Here is a 15,660-nt window from a genome sequence, read left to right on the forward strand (position 1 = left end):
GCCTATCCCAGCAGTGATAGGGTATGATGTAGGGGGCACCCTGGACAGGACACCAGTCTACCACAGAGCCACATATCGACAGACAAACTCATCCACACTGTCACACACACCAAGAGTCACCAGTTCACCTGACCTGCATGTCTTTGGAAGTGTGAGGAAGCTGAGACACTCAGAGGGAACCTACGTGAGTACAAGGAGAACAATCCCACAACCTTCTTGCTGCGATGCAACCACTAAGACACCGTGCCACCCCTCAGCATCACCCCTCATGATCTTATGAAGTACTTTGAGAAATGCATTGTTTTTTAACTGTTAGCAATAATTACAAAATTTAAATTGCTTGAAGAGTTTTATTTTATATGTAATGAGTCTACAATATGTAAAATGTTCACTTTGTGAAAATACCTGGAAAAAAAAAATATATATATATATATATATATATATTTATGATATTCAGATTTTTTGGGGACATGTATATTTGTGTATCTTTTATTAAACAAAAAAAAAAAAAGACTTTATTTCTGCTAAATCTGATGTTACAGCAAATTATCTGTTTCATCTCAATACTGCAGGCCGGCTTATTTCTTAATGAGGCTTTGTGTTGGTGATTATGAACCATATTTTCAGTTAATTAAATAGCCCATCAAGACATTTATGTCCCGAACAATTAGATTAGACAGAACTTTATTAATCCCTTGGGAAGACTCCCTCAGGGAAACTGAGGTTCCAGCCTTTATTTTGTACAGTAGTGTTCAGAATAATAGTAGTGCTATGTGAGTAAAAAGATTAATCCAGGTTTTGAGTATATTTCTTATTGTTACATGGGAAACAAGGTACCAGTAGATTCAGTAGATTCTCACAAATCCAACAAGACCAAGCATTCATGATATGCACACTCTTAAGGCTATGAAATTGAGCTATTAGAAAAAAAAAAGTAGAAAAGGGGGTGTTCACAATAATAGTAGTGTGGCATTCAGTCAGTGAGTATGTCAATTTTGTGGAACAAACAGGTGTGAATCAGGTGTCCCCTATTTAAGGATGAAGCCAGCACCTGTTGAACATGCTTTTCTCTTTGAAAGCCTGAGGAAAATGGGACATTCAAGACATTGTTCAGAAGAACAGCGTAGTTTGATTAAAAAGTTGATTGGAGAGGGAAAACTTATACGCAGGTGCAAAAAATTATAGGCTGTTCATCTACAATGATCTCCAGTGCTTTAAAATGGACAAAAAACCAGAGAGACATGGAAGAAAACAGAAAATAACCATCAAAATGGATAGAAGAATAACCAGAATGGCAAAGGCTCACCCATTGATCAGCTCCAGGATGATCAAAGACAGTCTGGAGTTACCTGTAAGTGCTGTGACAGTTAGAAGATGCCTGTGTAAAGCTAATTTATTCGCAAGAATCCCCCGCAAAGTCCCTCTGTTAAATAAAAGACATGTGCAGAAGAGGTTACAGTTTGCCAAAGAACACATCAACTGGCCTAAAGAGAAATGGAGGAATATTTTGTGGACTGATGAGAGTAAAATTGTTCTTTTTGGGTCCAAGGGCCGCAGACACTTTGTGAGACGACCCCCAAACTCTGAATTTAAGCCACAGTTCACAGTGAAGACAGTGAAGCATGGTGGTGCAAGCATCATGATGTGGGCATGTTTCTCCTACTATGGTGTTGGGCCTATATATCGCATACCAGGTATCATGGATCAGTTTGGATATGTCAAAATACTTGAAGAGGTCATGTTGCCTTATGCTGAAGAGGACATGCCCTTGAAATGGGTGTTTCAACAAGACAATGACCCCATGCACACTAGTAAATGAGCAAAATCTTGGCTCCAAACCAACAAAATTAATGCTTCGCAGATGTGAAGAAATCATGAAAAACTGTGGTTATACAACTAAATACTAGTTTAGTGATTCACAGGATTGCTAAAAAAGCAGTTTGAACATAATAGTTTTGAGTTTGTAGCATCAACAGCAGATGCTACTATTATTGTGAACACCCCCTTTTCTACTTTTTTTTTACTAATAGCCCAATTTCATAGCCTTAAGAGTGTGCATATCATGAATGCTTGGTGTTGTTGGATTTGTGATACTCTACTGAATCTACTGGTACCTTGTTTCCCATGTAACAATAAGAAATATACTCAAAACCTGGATTAAACTTTTTAGTCACATAGCACTACTATTATTCTGAACACTACTGTACATCTGAACACTGAGAGCTTCAGCGTCACACCATATATACATTTTGTGGACACACACATCATCTTTCTTATCATTGTGAGACTGAGTACACACTGAATGTTGATTCATGTCTGCCTTTTTTCGTCCACACAGGGCTGGTGTACAGACGTGTGTAGTGTGTAGTTGGCCCACATTCTCTGCTCCTTTTGTCAGGTGTTGGTGCAGATTGAGGACAAACATCAAAAGGTGTCGGAGGTTCGAGTCCGGCAGAGTGGGACGGCCAACACCAGCTCGCTGCAAAGACTCATGCACAGCTTTGAACAGGACATACAGCTGCTGATCACACAGGTACTGCATATCAGCACAAATCATGTCCACTACAGCCCCGTCAGACGTGGAACAGACTCCTTCAGAGTCCTCATCAGTGTGTCGTGGCTTTCCTCAATCTTCTCCTTTATGCATGATCACTCGGTTTCTCAGGGCGGCCTGTTCCAGGAACATATAACAGACTGTGTTATACGCTCTTCATTTCTTAGTAATTGATGGAACTGAGAACTACACAATATGTACAAGTTAAATCACCTCCAGAGGTCCTCTGTCTTTCCCCCAACACTAAGCTGTGCAGAGTGCACTGAAAATGTTTTTGGTTGTTTCCACCAGATGTAGTTGTGGTTTTCATGTCCTTGAAGTCACAGGTAGAATTCACTCAACTATGTGCCCAAACTGGTCTAAAAATGAGGTCTGGACAAACACAGTGCTGATGGATTGGTATCTTGAGACAATAGAAATTGTTTCCGCATAGACCTGGTATGAAGTTCATAGCAGGTTCATGATGCACGTACACTGTGTAGGCATGCAAATTAATACACACAGGACCAGGAAACATAATAGAAAATAGGTTAACAACTAAATGCTGTAACAGTTCCAGATGTTCTGATGACCCCAGCGCTGAGAACAATCAATAGCATGAGTCCAAAGTTCTTTAATCTGAGTTCTTTAAATAGCCACCAGGTGTGGACAGACGTGGAAGTCAAGTGAACAAAAACAAACATGGAAAGAGTTTTCATTGGGGGTTAGACTGTAAACATGATTTGAAACAAAAACATAGCGTGCTGATAATATAACAGTAAGATGCGTAACAACCGTACTGTAATACAAGAACATATTACAAGCAATAAACACACGCTACGAAATGAACAGAAAAGAAAGCTCACTCAACCTATCTGTGTTACAGCACACAGAGAAAGTGCACAACAGTCCGTGTACAGTTTGAGTCAGAGTGAACAGTTTTTAACTTACCTTTACAATTTGAGAAGGCCTTTGAGATCAAGAAAGATTATGTAGCCATTTGGTTTCTGGAAAAAGGTGTTTGCTAATGCAGATATCTTTGTAGGTTCAACTTTTATGGTCCTGGGGCTTTCTGTCTTGCTGTATGGTTGTAACATGTTGCCACTGTCTTTGATACAATCCACCTGTTACTTAGGAAAACTCAGATGAGGATTATCACTTGCATGATGATGTATAATCAGTGCCATCATTATGGACATGTGGGCGTGGACCAGCAAACAAGTGCCTGACTGTTGAGGACCCCAGTTGCTGGAGAAGGTCAGTAGCTGGAGAAGGTGAAGGGGATGGTAATGTTTCACCTGACTGTGGCTGATAGAAGCTATGTTTGAGTGGTTGGGATGGACCACTTGTTTCCTTGGGTAGCTGCCATCCATGTCCCAAGGTGGTTCTGTGGTATGGTGGGGGGTTGGCACATGGCACCAGGGTCTGCTCTCAGATTTGACTTGAATTTAAAATCGCTGTAAGTGATGGTTCTGTCTGGAACTGTGGATTATGTACTTCATTCATTCAGGAGCTTGTTTGTGAGGTCAGTGAGCAGTCTTCACATACTAGTGGAAGCAATGGGTGTTAAGCCAACAATCATAATATTTTCTGTAATATAAGTGTACTAAATAAAAGATCTGTGCCAAATTTTATTGTAATTGGACATTGTTTAGGGGTCCCCCACAAAGCAGCAATTTTCCCAAAACAAGCAATGCAATAATCCAGTAATTCGGTAATGTTCTCCTCTGGGTGACCAATCAACCACCACTTTTTGCGATTAGAAGCCATCACATGCACCTGAAAAAGAAATATAATGGCATCAGACTCTTCTCCCGTTTGGGTGACGTTGCCTCGCCAGAGGAGGGAGAGGAAAATGTTTCACTCTGGGGGACCTCTAAATCTTATCCGATTAAGTTTAAATTTGGTCTGCAGCTAAAAAACCCCAAGTGGAACAAAAACAACATATGGCCCGAAGTCTCTCACAACTTTTATTTTTCACTATACAATATGAACATCCCTAATGTAGAGCTATCAAAGAAGAAACAAAATAAACACCAATTATGTACAAATAAATGCCAATAATAAAAAATGCACTAAAATAATGCACTTTACGAGGAACAGACGGAACAGACACCTAAAGGCCCCCTGACACTTGCACGACTTAAACTTGTCTTTAATGGGTGTAGACTGAATGTGAGGGGGCGCCGGTGTGTGCAATTGTGCAGAGAATTTTGAAATGTTCAAAAAATCTTTCACGCATAAATCTCATGCAGTGTGGTGTGATCTGCTCGCCCACACTACGTGCAGCTCATCAAGTGGAGTAAAGAAGTGAACAGTGTGAGTGGTTGCGTTGGCACACCGCATCAGAGCGCAGCTCGTCTGAACGATTATAATGAGATGTTAAATCTGTGATAAACATACTTTTACAGCTGCACACAAGAAGGAAAGAACATGCAACTGTTTTACCAAGCCATGACAATGTAAACATGACAAATAATTACCTTTATAGGCTGCTCCAAATGATTTCTCCAGCTCGTTCAGTGCGCGAGAACAGCTGCGGCTGGAGCATTCCTCTGTGATTCAGGAAGCGATTAGAGCTGTTTTCAACAGACAATTCACAGAGAAAATAATTAATCCACTACAAAATAATTATTTTGTATACGCAGCATCCAGCGCACACTGCGTGGCAGCCAGTGGAACAAAGCACGACGTCCAGCTGGGAACACAGTGGGTGGGATCGTCACAACAACGTGCGTGCAAGTGCATGCATCAGAGTTGTGCAAGTGTCAGGGACCCTTGCTTGGTGAAGAAAGGACACGGGCACCTGTACTTCCTCAGGAGCCCAAGGCGCGCTGGATTTGACAGTTCTGTTCTGGCCTTCGAGCACTCAAAAATCCAACCTTTTCTCCCACCTCCTATTCTGATCGGAGGGTGCCACATGGCGCTGCTGGAGTAATTTACCACTCATTAGGCCACCTTTTCTTATGTACCTGTTCTTATGTTTCGTATGTAAGTGCAGCCATTAGATCAGAATGTGGCAGTACCAGAGTGAGCGGCAGTTTGAGCTTTCTGCTCAAGCTTGCATTCTGACTTTGAGAAGGTCAGAAAAGTCCCTTTTATGCATGCATACAAATTAAAAAAAAATGACCAAAAAATTTAACAAATTTAAGACTTCAAAAACAGAACTAAGCTTCATGAATTAATGTAAAGGCAGTTTTCTTTTAAAAGTTTGTAGTGATGATGAGCTCTCTGTTACATTTCTTTTATCATTCCACATTTGTGCGACACAATATCTGATGGAAAACAGACTGTTTAGTTTTATAGAAAGGAAGGTGAAGATGACTATTGTGTTTGGTGTTATATGAATGAATCTGTGAATTTAATATGACCAAATTTCTAAATGCTGATGGTAAACATAAAGGTGAGAACATGTTTTTGTAAATAAACACACACGTGATGAATATTTATATTGTATACTGTGAGAATGTTCAGCTTTTTAAAAAGTGGTGCAGAAGCTTCTGTTGATTAGGGAGAAGGACAGAAATACCAAAGTGCTTTAAACACAGCTTTTACAGATGGGTAGATGAAGATAAACCCATGTCAGCTTGTGCTGCTCAAACTCTATACTAGAGTTTCAATTGAAGGAAATTAAATTTATCCCGTGTCAAATTTTTAGGCATTGTAGTGGATGAGAATTTGAACCAGAAACAACACATTAGTTTTATCCACAAAAAAAAAACAGTAAGATCATTTGGATTCATCAACAAACTCAGATATTTTGTAGATAAGGCTTGTCTATTGACCCTATATTATTTTTTAATGTATCCATATTTGATTTACGGTAACATAATTTGGGCAAACACATACCCATCCAACCTCCTTAAAATTTACACACTGCTGAAACGTTTTTTAAATCTTCCAACTTTTTCTAATTCAACAGAAACTTCTGCACCACTTTTTAAAAAACTGAACATTCTCACAAGCTCAATCTGCCGCTCACTCTGGTTCTGCCACATTCTGATCTAATGGCTTCACTTACATAAGAAAAGGTGGTCTAATGAGTTGTAAATGACCCCAGCAGTGCCATTTGGCACCACCTTGGTCATGAAAGGAAGAAGTGCCATTTGGCACCCCTCTGGTAGTTCTAGTGCTAGAGGTGTGTAGTGGAGGGTGTTATGTGCTCGTGCAACACTGTGTGGTACGGCAGCTCCTCTGCAGTGGACAAGAAGGCCCTGCACTCAAAAAACCAATATGGGTGTTGTTGGTTTTTATGTTACTTGAACCTAAGTTTAACATGTACCTTCTATGATATAAAATCAAGTTTTGTGATTGAACACTTTCAAATCATGTAGTTTTAACATAACATGCAACAACTTTAAACAGCTTGCTCAGTGAAGATAATAAAATTATGGAAAGTATTTCCACACAAGTAAATGTGTTAACGTAGCCAGAAACAATTTTGCTGAGTGACCTGAATGTGAATTTGTTGGGTACAACATGATGAATTTGTGTTACTGTTTCAGGCCAGCTAAATTTGTAAGGGTAAATGAAAAAAAAAAGTAAGTCTCTTTGGCTGCTCGCTTGTTTGCGCTCGGGGTCGCCACAGCAAATTCAAGGTGGATCTGCATAATTTGTGATGATCAAACACTGCAAAGTTAAGTTGACATGTAACTGTACTATTTTAAAAGTAGTTGTAACTACCCTAATAAATTAAGTAACTGTTAATAAATTACTTAGAAATACATGTCATGTAATATTATTGACTAAACCCATGTTACATTGTTGCATTTCTGCTGGGGTTATGTGAGGTTAAGAGGTTTGCACTGGATCAATATGTTCTTGATATCTGCACAGTAAGTTTCTGTACTTTTGTCTGCACCAAAAGTATATCTTGTAAAAGATAAGCATTTTTCGTTATCTTGTTATCAAGTGAAAAGATGTAACAGCAGGCAACAGTTCCACTAACACAAGGCTTTCACGTCTTTAAAGTTTGACCTAGTTAGCCACATGGCCAAAACATGACATGGCATTTTTTGATCACGTAAGCACACACACACATGGGAGGATCACTTCTTTATCCATGATGTCAATAGATGTCTATAAAACCTTACCGTAAACTGTGTTCAGTGTCTCATTGCTGAACGAGTTCCTGGGTGACCTTGGGATGGTGATAACACCAGATCTGGTATGATTTGGTATGGCGCTTCACACAAGTAAGGTTAGACCTTACTTGTGTGAAGCGCCTTGAGGCAACCTTGTTGTGATTTGACACTGTATAAATGAAATAAGTAAGATTAGCTTTACATGAAATTAATTAAACTGTCCTTTTTGTAACAGAGTCTCGTTGATTCAGGACAGACCCAAAGAACTCAGGGTTTAACATAACTCATAATCATATCAAACAAGTTTGAATGCCCCAAGGAAATTACATCAGTGTGTTATATTTACCCTTAGAGGGCAGGAGTAGTGGCCAAGTGGTTACTGCATTTTGTTTCAATCAATCAATCAATCAATTTTTTTATATAGCGCCAAATCACAACAAACAGTTGCCCCAAGGCGCTTTATATTGTAAGGCAAGGCCATACAATAATTATGTAAAACCCCAACGGTCAAAACGACCCCTGTGAGCAAGCACTTGGCTACAGTGGGAAGGAAAAACTCCCTTTTAACAGGAAGAAACCTCCAGCAGAACCAGGCTCAGGGAGGGGCAGTCTTCTGCTGGGACTGGTTGGGGCTGAGGGAGAGAACCAGGAAAAAGACATGCTGTGGAGGGGAGCAGAGATCGATCACTAATGATTAAATGCAGAGTGGTGCATACAGAGCAAAAAGAGAAAGAAACAGTGCATCATGGGAACCCCCCAGCAGTCTAAGTCTATAGCAGCATAACTAAGGTTCAGGGTGGTTCAGGGTCACCTGATCCAGCGCTAACTATAAGCTTTAGCAAAAAGGAAAGTTTTATGCCTAATCTTAAAAGTAGAGAGGGTGTCTGTCTCCCTGATCTGAATTGGGAGCTGGTTCCACAGGAGAGGAGCCTGAAAGCTGAAGGCTCTGCCTCCCATTCTACTCTTACAAACCCTAGGAACTACAAGTAAGCCTGCAGTCTGAGAGCGAAGCGCTCTATTGGGGTGATATGGTACTATGAGGTCCCTAAGATAAGATGGGACCTGATTATTCAAAACTTTATAAGTAAGAAGAAGATTTTTAAATTCTATTCTAGAATTAACAGGAAGCCAATGAAGAGAGGCCAATATGGGTGAGATATGCTCTCTCCTTCTAGTCCCCGTCAGTACTCTAGCTGCAGCATTTTGAATTAACTGAAGGCTTTTTAGGGAACTTTTAGGACAACCTGATAATAATGAATTACAATAGTCCAGCCTAGAGGAAATAAATGCATGAATTAGTTTTTCAGCATCACTCTGAGACAAGACCTTTCTGATTTTAGAGATATTGCGTAAATGCAAAAAAGCAGTCCTACATATTTGTTTAATATGCGCTTTGAATGACATATCCTGATCAAAAATGACTCCAAGATTTCTCACAGTATTACTAGAGGTCAGGGTAATGCCATCCACAGTAAGGATCTGGTTAGACACCATGTTTCTAAGATTTGTGGGGCCAAGTACAATAACTTCAGTTTTATCTGAGTTTAAAAGCAGGAAATTAGAGGTCATCCATGTCTTTATGTCTGTAAGACAATCCTGCAGTTTAGCTAATTGGTGTGTGTCCTCTGGCTTCATGGATAGATAAAGCTGGGTATCATCTGCGTAACAATGAAAATTTAAGCAATGCCGTCTAATAATACTGCCTAAGGGAAGCATGTATAAAGTGAATAAAATTGGTCCTAGCACAGAACCTTGTGGAACTCCATAATTAACTTTAGTCTGTGAAGAAGATTCCCCATTTACATGAACAAATTGTAATCTATTAGACAAATATGATTCAAACCACCGCAGCGCAGTGCCTTTAATACCTATGGCATGCTCTAATCTCTGTAATAAAATTTTATGGTCAACAGTATCAAAAGCAGCACTGAGGTCTAACAGAACAAGCACAGAGATGAGTCCACTGTCCGAGGCCATAAGAAGATCATTTGTAACCTTCACTAATGCTGTTTCTGTACTATGATGATTCTAAAACCTGACTGAAACTCTTCAAATAGACCATTCCTCTGCAGATGATCAGTTAGCTGTTTTACAACTACCCTTTCAAGAATTTTTGAGAGAAAAGGAAGGTTGGAGATTGGCCTATAATTAGCTAAGATAGCTGGGTCAAGTGATGGCTTTTTAAGTAATGGTTTAATTACTGCCACCTTAAAAGCCTGTGGTACATAGCCAACTAACAAAGATAGATTGATCATATTTAAGATCGAAGCATTAAATAATGGTAGGGCTTCCTTGAGCAGCCTGGTAGGAATGGGGTCTAATAAACATGTTGATGGTTTGGATGAAGTAACTAATGAAAATAACTCAGACAGAACAATCGGAGAGAAAGAGTCTAACCAAATACAGGCATCACTGAAAGCAGCCAAAGATAACGATACGTCTTTGGGATGGTTATGAGTATTTTTTTCTCTAATAGTTAAAATTTTGTTAGCAAAGAAAGTCATGAAGTCATTACTAGTTAAAGTTAATGGAATACTCAGCTCAATAGAGCTCTGACTCTTTGTCAGCCTGGCTACAGTGCTGAAAAGAAACCTGGGGTTGTTCTTATTTTCTTCAATTAGTGATGAGTAGAAAGATGTCCTAGCTTTACAGAGGGCTTTTTTATAGAGCAACAGACTCTTTTTCCAGGCTAAGTGAAGATCTTCTAAATTAGTGAGACGCCATCCAACTTACGGGTTATCTGCTTTAAGCTACGAGTTTGTGAGTTAAACCACGGAGTCAGGCACTTCTGATTTAAAGCTCTCTTTTTTAGAGGAGCTACAGCATCCAAAGTTGTCTTCAATGAGGATGTAAAACTATTGACGAGATACTCTATCTCACTTACAGAGTTTAGGTAGCTACTCTGCACTGTGTTGGTATATGGCATTAGAGAACATAAAGAAGGAATCATATCCTTAAACCTAGTTACAGCGCTTTCTGAAAGACTTCTAGTGTAATGAAACTTATTCCCCACTGCTGGGTAGTCCATCAGAGTAAATGTAAATGTTATTAAGAAATGATCAGACAGAAGGGAGTTTTCAGGGAATACTGTTAAGTCTTCTATTTCCATACCAAAGTCAGAACAAGATCTAAGATATGATTAAAGTGGTGGGTGGACTCATTTACTTTTTGAGCAAAGCCAATAGAGTCTAATAATAGATTAAATGCAGTGTTGAGGCTGTCATTCTCAGCATCTGTGTGGATGTTAAAATCGCCCACTATAATTATAGTGATATATTTCTCCAAGTAATGTGGAGCTGGGTTAGGAAGGGCATCTGGCATAAAACCTGTGCCAATTTTACAAGCAGATCCACCTCAGAGTTGTTGTAGCAACCCCGAGCGCATACAAGGGAGCAGCCTAAGGGACCTATTTTTTTTTTATTACATTTACCCTTACAAATCTAGTTTGACTGAACCATGGTAATTGAGTAATTGTAATGCAAATTCATCATGTTGACCCAACAAATTTACATTTAGGTCTACATTTACCTTTACAAATCTAGTTGGCCTGAACCATGGTAATTAGGTAACAGTAACATAAATTCATCATTTTGCCCCAACAAATTAACACTTAAGCCGTGGCCCCACTGAATAATGAATGATGAATAATGAGCCACGTAGCATGTTAGTGTAGTGGGACAGTTTGTGTACAAGGTACTACGAGGACAAACGACGATGTTAGAGGCATGTTAGTGGTGAGTACGAGGCTGTTAGAAGCCCATTATCAGAGTACTTGGCAGCTACGAGGACTGGACAGGCTATTTTGGACAGGCTATTTTTTCCAAGCTGGATGCCGTGCTTTGTGCGCTAGACACTGTATATATAAAATAATTATTTTGTAGCAGATTAATCATTTTCTCTCAGTTTGGTTTTTGTAAACATCTCTAATCACTTCTGGAATCACAGAGGACCTTTTCAGCTGGAGCTTTTCTCTCTCTCTTTCCTGCACTTCATGAGGTGGAGAATGTATTTGGAACAGCCTAAAAGCTAATATTTTTGTGATATTTATATTGTAATGACTTGGTAAAAGAGTTGCATGTTCATTCCTTCTTGTGAGCAGCTGTAAAAGTATGTCTATGATAGATTTAACATCTCGTTATAATTGATCAGATGAGCTGCGCTTTGATGCGGTGCGCTGACGCAATCACTCGTACTCATGTGGCTCATTATTCGAATAACCGCTGAAATTTCTGACAAATCCATACGTGACTCATTAGTCATGGCTTTATTATTCGGTGGGACCAGGGCCTTAGGTAACTCAGCAAAATTGTTTTTGGCTAAGTTAACACATTTTATTTGGTTGTAAATACCTAACATATTTTTATTATGTTCACTGAGAACATTAATTTTTTGAGGGTGCAGAGGATTGTGAATGTTGCACAGAGGATCAAAGAATACGCCAACCCGGGAAGCACAATGTTTGTTCATCTGTCTTTGGGAAGGAGACTGCAGAGCATCAGGTGCCGAACCACCAGACTGAGAAACAGCTTCTTCCAAGAGGCTGTGAGGCTGTTGCGTTCTGGTGGAGCACTATAGCTCTTTTGCTTCCTGCACATTAACTACCGCAGACTGGTAAACATCTGTTTGTGCCGTGGCCTTACATGCCAGTGCTTTGCATAATAACTGGACTTTTGCACCCATATATTCTGTCATATTGCTCGTTACAACTGTGTTGGTTTTTATTTCATTTTATTCTTGCTCTTATTTATTTATACTCTCTGGTCTAGTATTAGTTTATTTAACCCCCGGGGACCTTTTGAAACCTAATTTCGTATCATGTCATGTGGAAGCATATATGGTATGACAATAAAGAATCCTTGTATTACATCCTCACCAGAAAACCTTCTGAAATACTACAAAAACTGCAAAAATGCGCCCTCTCAACAGCAACACAAACACTTGGTGTTTTTGCATTTTACAGGAAAAGGTGGAAAACACTCCGATTGGTTCATTTTATATCATGCCCACAACACGTCCTTGACTAATTGGTTGATTATCTGGAATCCCTTTACACGCCGTGTAAAGAGCGCTGCATGGTCGGACACGCCCCACATCCGCCTCCACTTTGTGTTTCATACTTTGAGCTCCAGACTCTCAAGACAGGAAACGTGATCCATTATTTGCTGAGTTATCGATGACGTAACGAGAAAATATCATAAACCTCAACAGGAAGCAGCTCGGCAGATGATGATCTAATGACCTCTGACCTCTTTAAGATGGAGGAGTGCACCTTGTTCTTGTTTGAATGTTTTTATATTTATCCTGTTGTTTTATAATGTGTGTGTGTGTGTTGTGTTTCATTGTTGGATCTGGTGATATTCCTGGCCTGCACTGAGCCTTTCCTCTGCCGGCCGGCTCGAGGACACTCTGTTATGTTGTGATGAGTAACAGCTGCTTTGCCGGACGGCGCTGTTTCCATCCCGTGAAGCCCGGCTGCCCGAGCAGCTGCTTTTGTGCAACATTTGCAAAACAAACCCTCTCAGGACATTGCTAATGTCAGTTCCTAGCCAGTAAGCTAATGTAACTGCAGACTCATGTTAAGTATTTAGGATAAGCCAGAAAAACGGAGCAGTTACTATAGGTTCAGCAGGATTACAATAGGAAACTAAGGTGAATGTGGAATGAAATGGCTGGAGGCAGGAAATGAGCAAGAACAATGCTTATTATTTTATAGAAAATTGTAAACAAAAAAATAGCATACAATAAATACAATGTTAAAGTTCTAACAACAGTAATAATGATCACAACAACTAACGTATCAAAGTATCCCCAGTCCTATTGATCTCAAGATTCAATTAGTCGATCTAGTACTCAAGTCAAAAATCTGTTCAGTTCCTTTTCCTTTCTGTGGCAAGTTTGAGTGGTTACCACCGTGGTCTTTGTCATTGAAGAGAATGAGGTTCAATTCTGGGCACAGGCTAAACTGATCCAGGTTTAAATCTTCAGAAGGGAAAAACACTGAGCCTGCACAACAATAATGATATTATTGTACACAGCTAAATAAAGTCAGTTTCCTAATTCTTCTCACAGATTAACCTCACCGCTTAATTTGTATCTTCATTCCTCATATTACAGTTGTAACAATAGGCAGCAATATTTTACATGCATTTGGTTCTGCTACTAGCCTATAAAATCATTCATGGACTGGCACCTCCCTACCTAGCTGACCTAATTCAACCCTACGTACCAGCCTGGGCTTTGCGTTCTCAGGGTGCAGGACTACTTTGTGTCCCTAGGGTGAATAAAAAGTCTGTGGGTCACAGAGCTTTCTCTTATTGTGCCCCTGTTCTGTCAATAAAACAGTCAGATTCTGTGGAGATTTTCAAGTCCAGACTTAAGACGCACGTATTTTCCCTTTCGTATGGCTAGCATACTGGCACAGTATGTTACTATGCTTTCTACTTTTTTATTCTTTTACTATGCTTTTTAATCTTTTAATTCATTTTATTTTGTTTTGTGAGTTGGTGACTCTGTTATGATTTGGCGCTATATAAAATGAATTGAAATTAATATTTTACATGCATGTTTTTAGCTCAAAATATCCTTTGTTGTACATGAAATAGTTTTAAACCCATGTAAAACAATAAATGATTCTTTGTATCTCTAAAGTATTTAACCATGGTATTATGCTTAATGAAATACAATCAATCACATGACAAAGGAGTATGTTGGTTTACTACCTCCAGTATTCTCCTTTAAAATAATCCATTTATCAGTAAAACCCTATTTGTGCAACTGCATTTAGCATTGTGTAGGAATTACTGTAAGCTAGTAATTCATCAAATTGGACAACATTGAAACAATTTACAATTGACCAACAGTAGTGCAAAAAAACAAACATAAAGTCTTCCTTATATTGTTGCGAACTAAAGTCTCATTTGGCAAAATCATATCTTAACAAAAATAGCATTTTCATTGCTTTGAAACAGAAAAAATACACTTTCAATTAGCATAATGCTAATTTTAGCATGGTGCTAGCATGTTTCCTTCAGTACGCAAATGGTCTCAACTCACCCAGAAGAAGTAACAGCACACACACGGCCCTGGTGGCTCGTGCTCCGTCAGCTAACACAATAAATGAAACTGAGCCTTTGGGCAGTGAAAATATTTGTTTACAACACTATTCTGCATTAAACTCACCAAGATGAACCAAACTCACAGCACGGATCGTCTACAACCTTTCTCGTTTCTTCTCAGAGCGCAAATGACCGAAATTAAGGCGCGATTTAGTCCGCTGCTTGGAAGGTGGGACTATCACTCTTAACCAATGAGGAGGCCATTATCACCCCATGTGACCATGAGGACAGGAACAAAAGTTAAGACAGAGGATCACACTTCTCCTTTTCAAATAAACATTTCTTCAAAATAAAATTGTACAAATGCATTGACACAAACAGAAAGAGGAAAAAGGGTTGTTTTCTCCACTGAATTACACCAAGTTTCTCATTTTCTAAATCTCTGCTGCCCCCCAGGTGCGTCAGCTACAAGAGAGCGCCGCCCAGCTCAGGACCGTGTACGCTGGTGAAAAGGCCGAAGCCATTGCCTGCCGTGAGCACGACGTGATGCAGTCCTGGAAGGAGCTGCTGACGGCCTGCGAAGAGTGTCGACTACAGATCTCCACGGAGACAGACAAGCTGAGGTTCTTTGGCATGGTTCGAGACCAGATCATGTGGATGGACTCCATCATCTGCCAGATAGGAACCGGAGAGAAGCCCAGGTATCACCACAGCAGGAAAGAAAACACCATATCAAGCGTGTCTCGCTTTGTTCTCCACAGTAAGGACAGCACAGCGCATGAACAACCTTCAAATAATCAGTTATCGTACATCACAACAGTCTTCACATTTCAGTGATACTCCAGCTTTTTTGTGGTAATTTTGTCACTGTCTAGCTGCCTATAGTAACAGCTGTAGCGCAACGGGGGACCCCTGAGCAGAGAGACACACTGATATTAAACTAGAACCGTCTTTATTCACAGCCAAAGGACTAGCAGGGCTCAACACA

General features: G+C 39.7%; 1 protein-coding gene across 1 annotated transcript in view; it reads left to right on the top strand.

Annotated features, from left to right (window-relative positions):
* The window catches only part of LOC117509055 (spectrin beta chain, non-erythrocytic 4-like), a 301,034-nt gene that overhangs the window by 177,440 nt on the left and 107,934 nt on the right, over positions 1-15,660 (top strand). The window contains 2 exon segments of the mRNA XM_034168865.1: positions 2,399-2,533; positions 15,129-15,373. Of these exon segments, the coding sequence (XP_034024756.1) occupies positions 2,399-2,533; positions 15,129-15,373 (380 nt within the window).

The sequence above is a fragment of the Thalassophryne amazonica genome, chromosome 4 (assembly GCF_902500255.1).
Source record: "Thalassophryne amazonica chromosome 4, fThaAma1.1, whole genome shotgun sequence".
NCBI classification, from domain to species: domain Eukaryota; kingdom Metazoa; phylum Chordata; class Actinopteri; order Batrachoidiformes; family Batrachoididae; genus Thalassophryne; species Thalassophryne amazonica.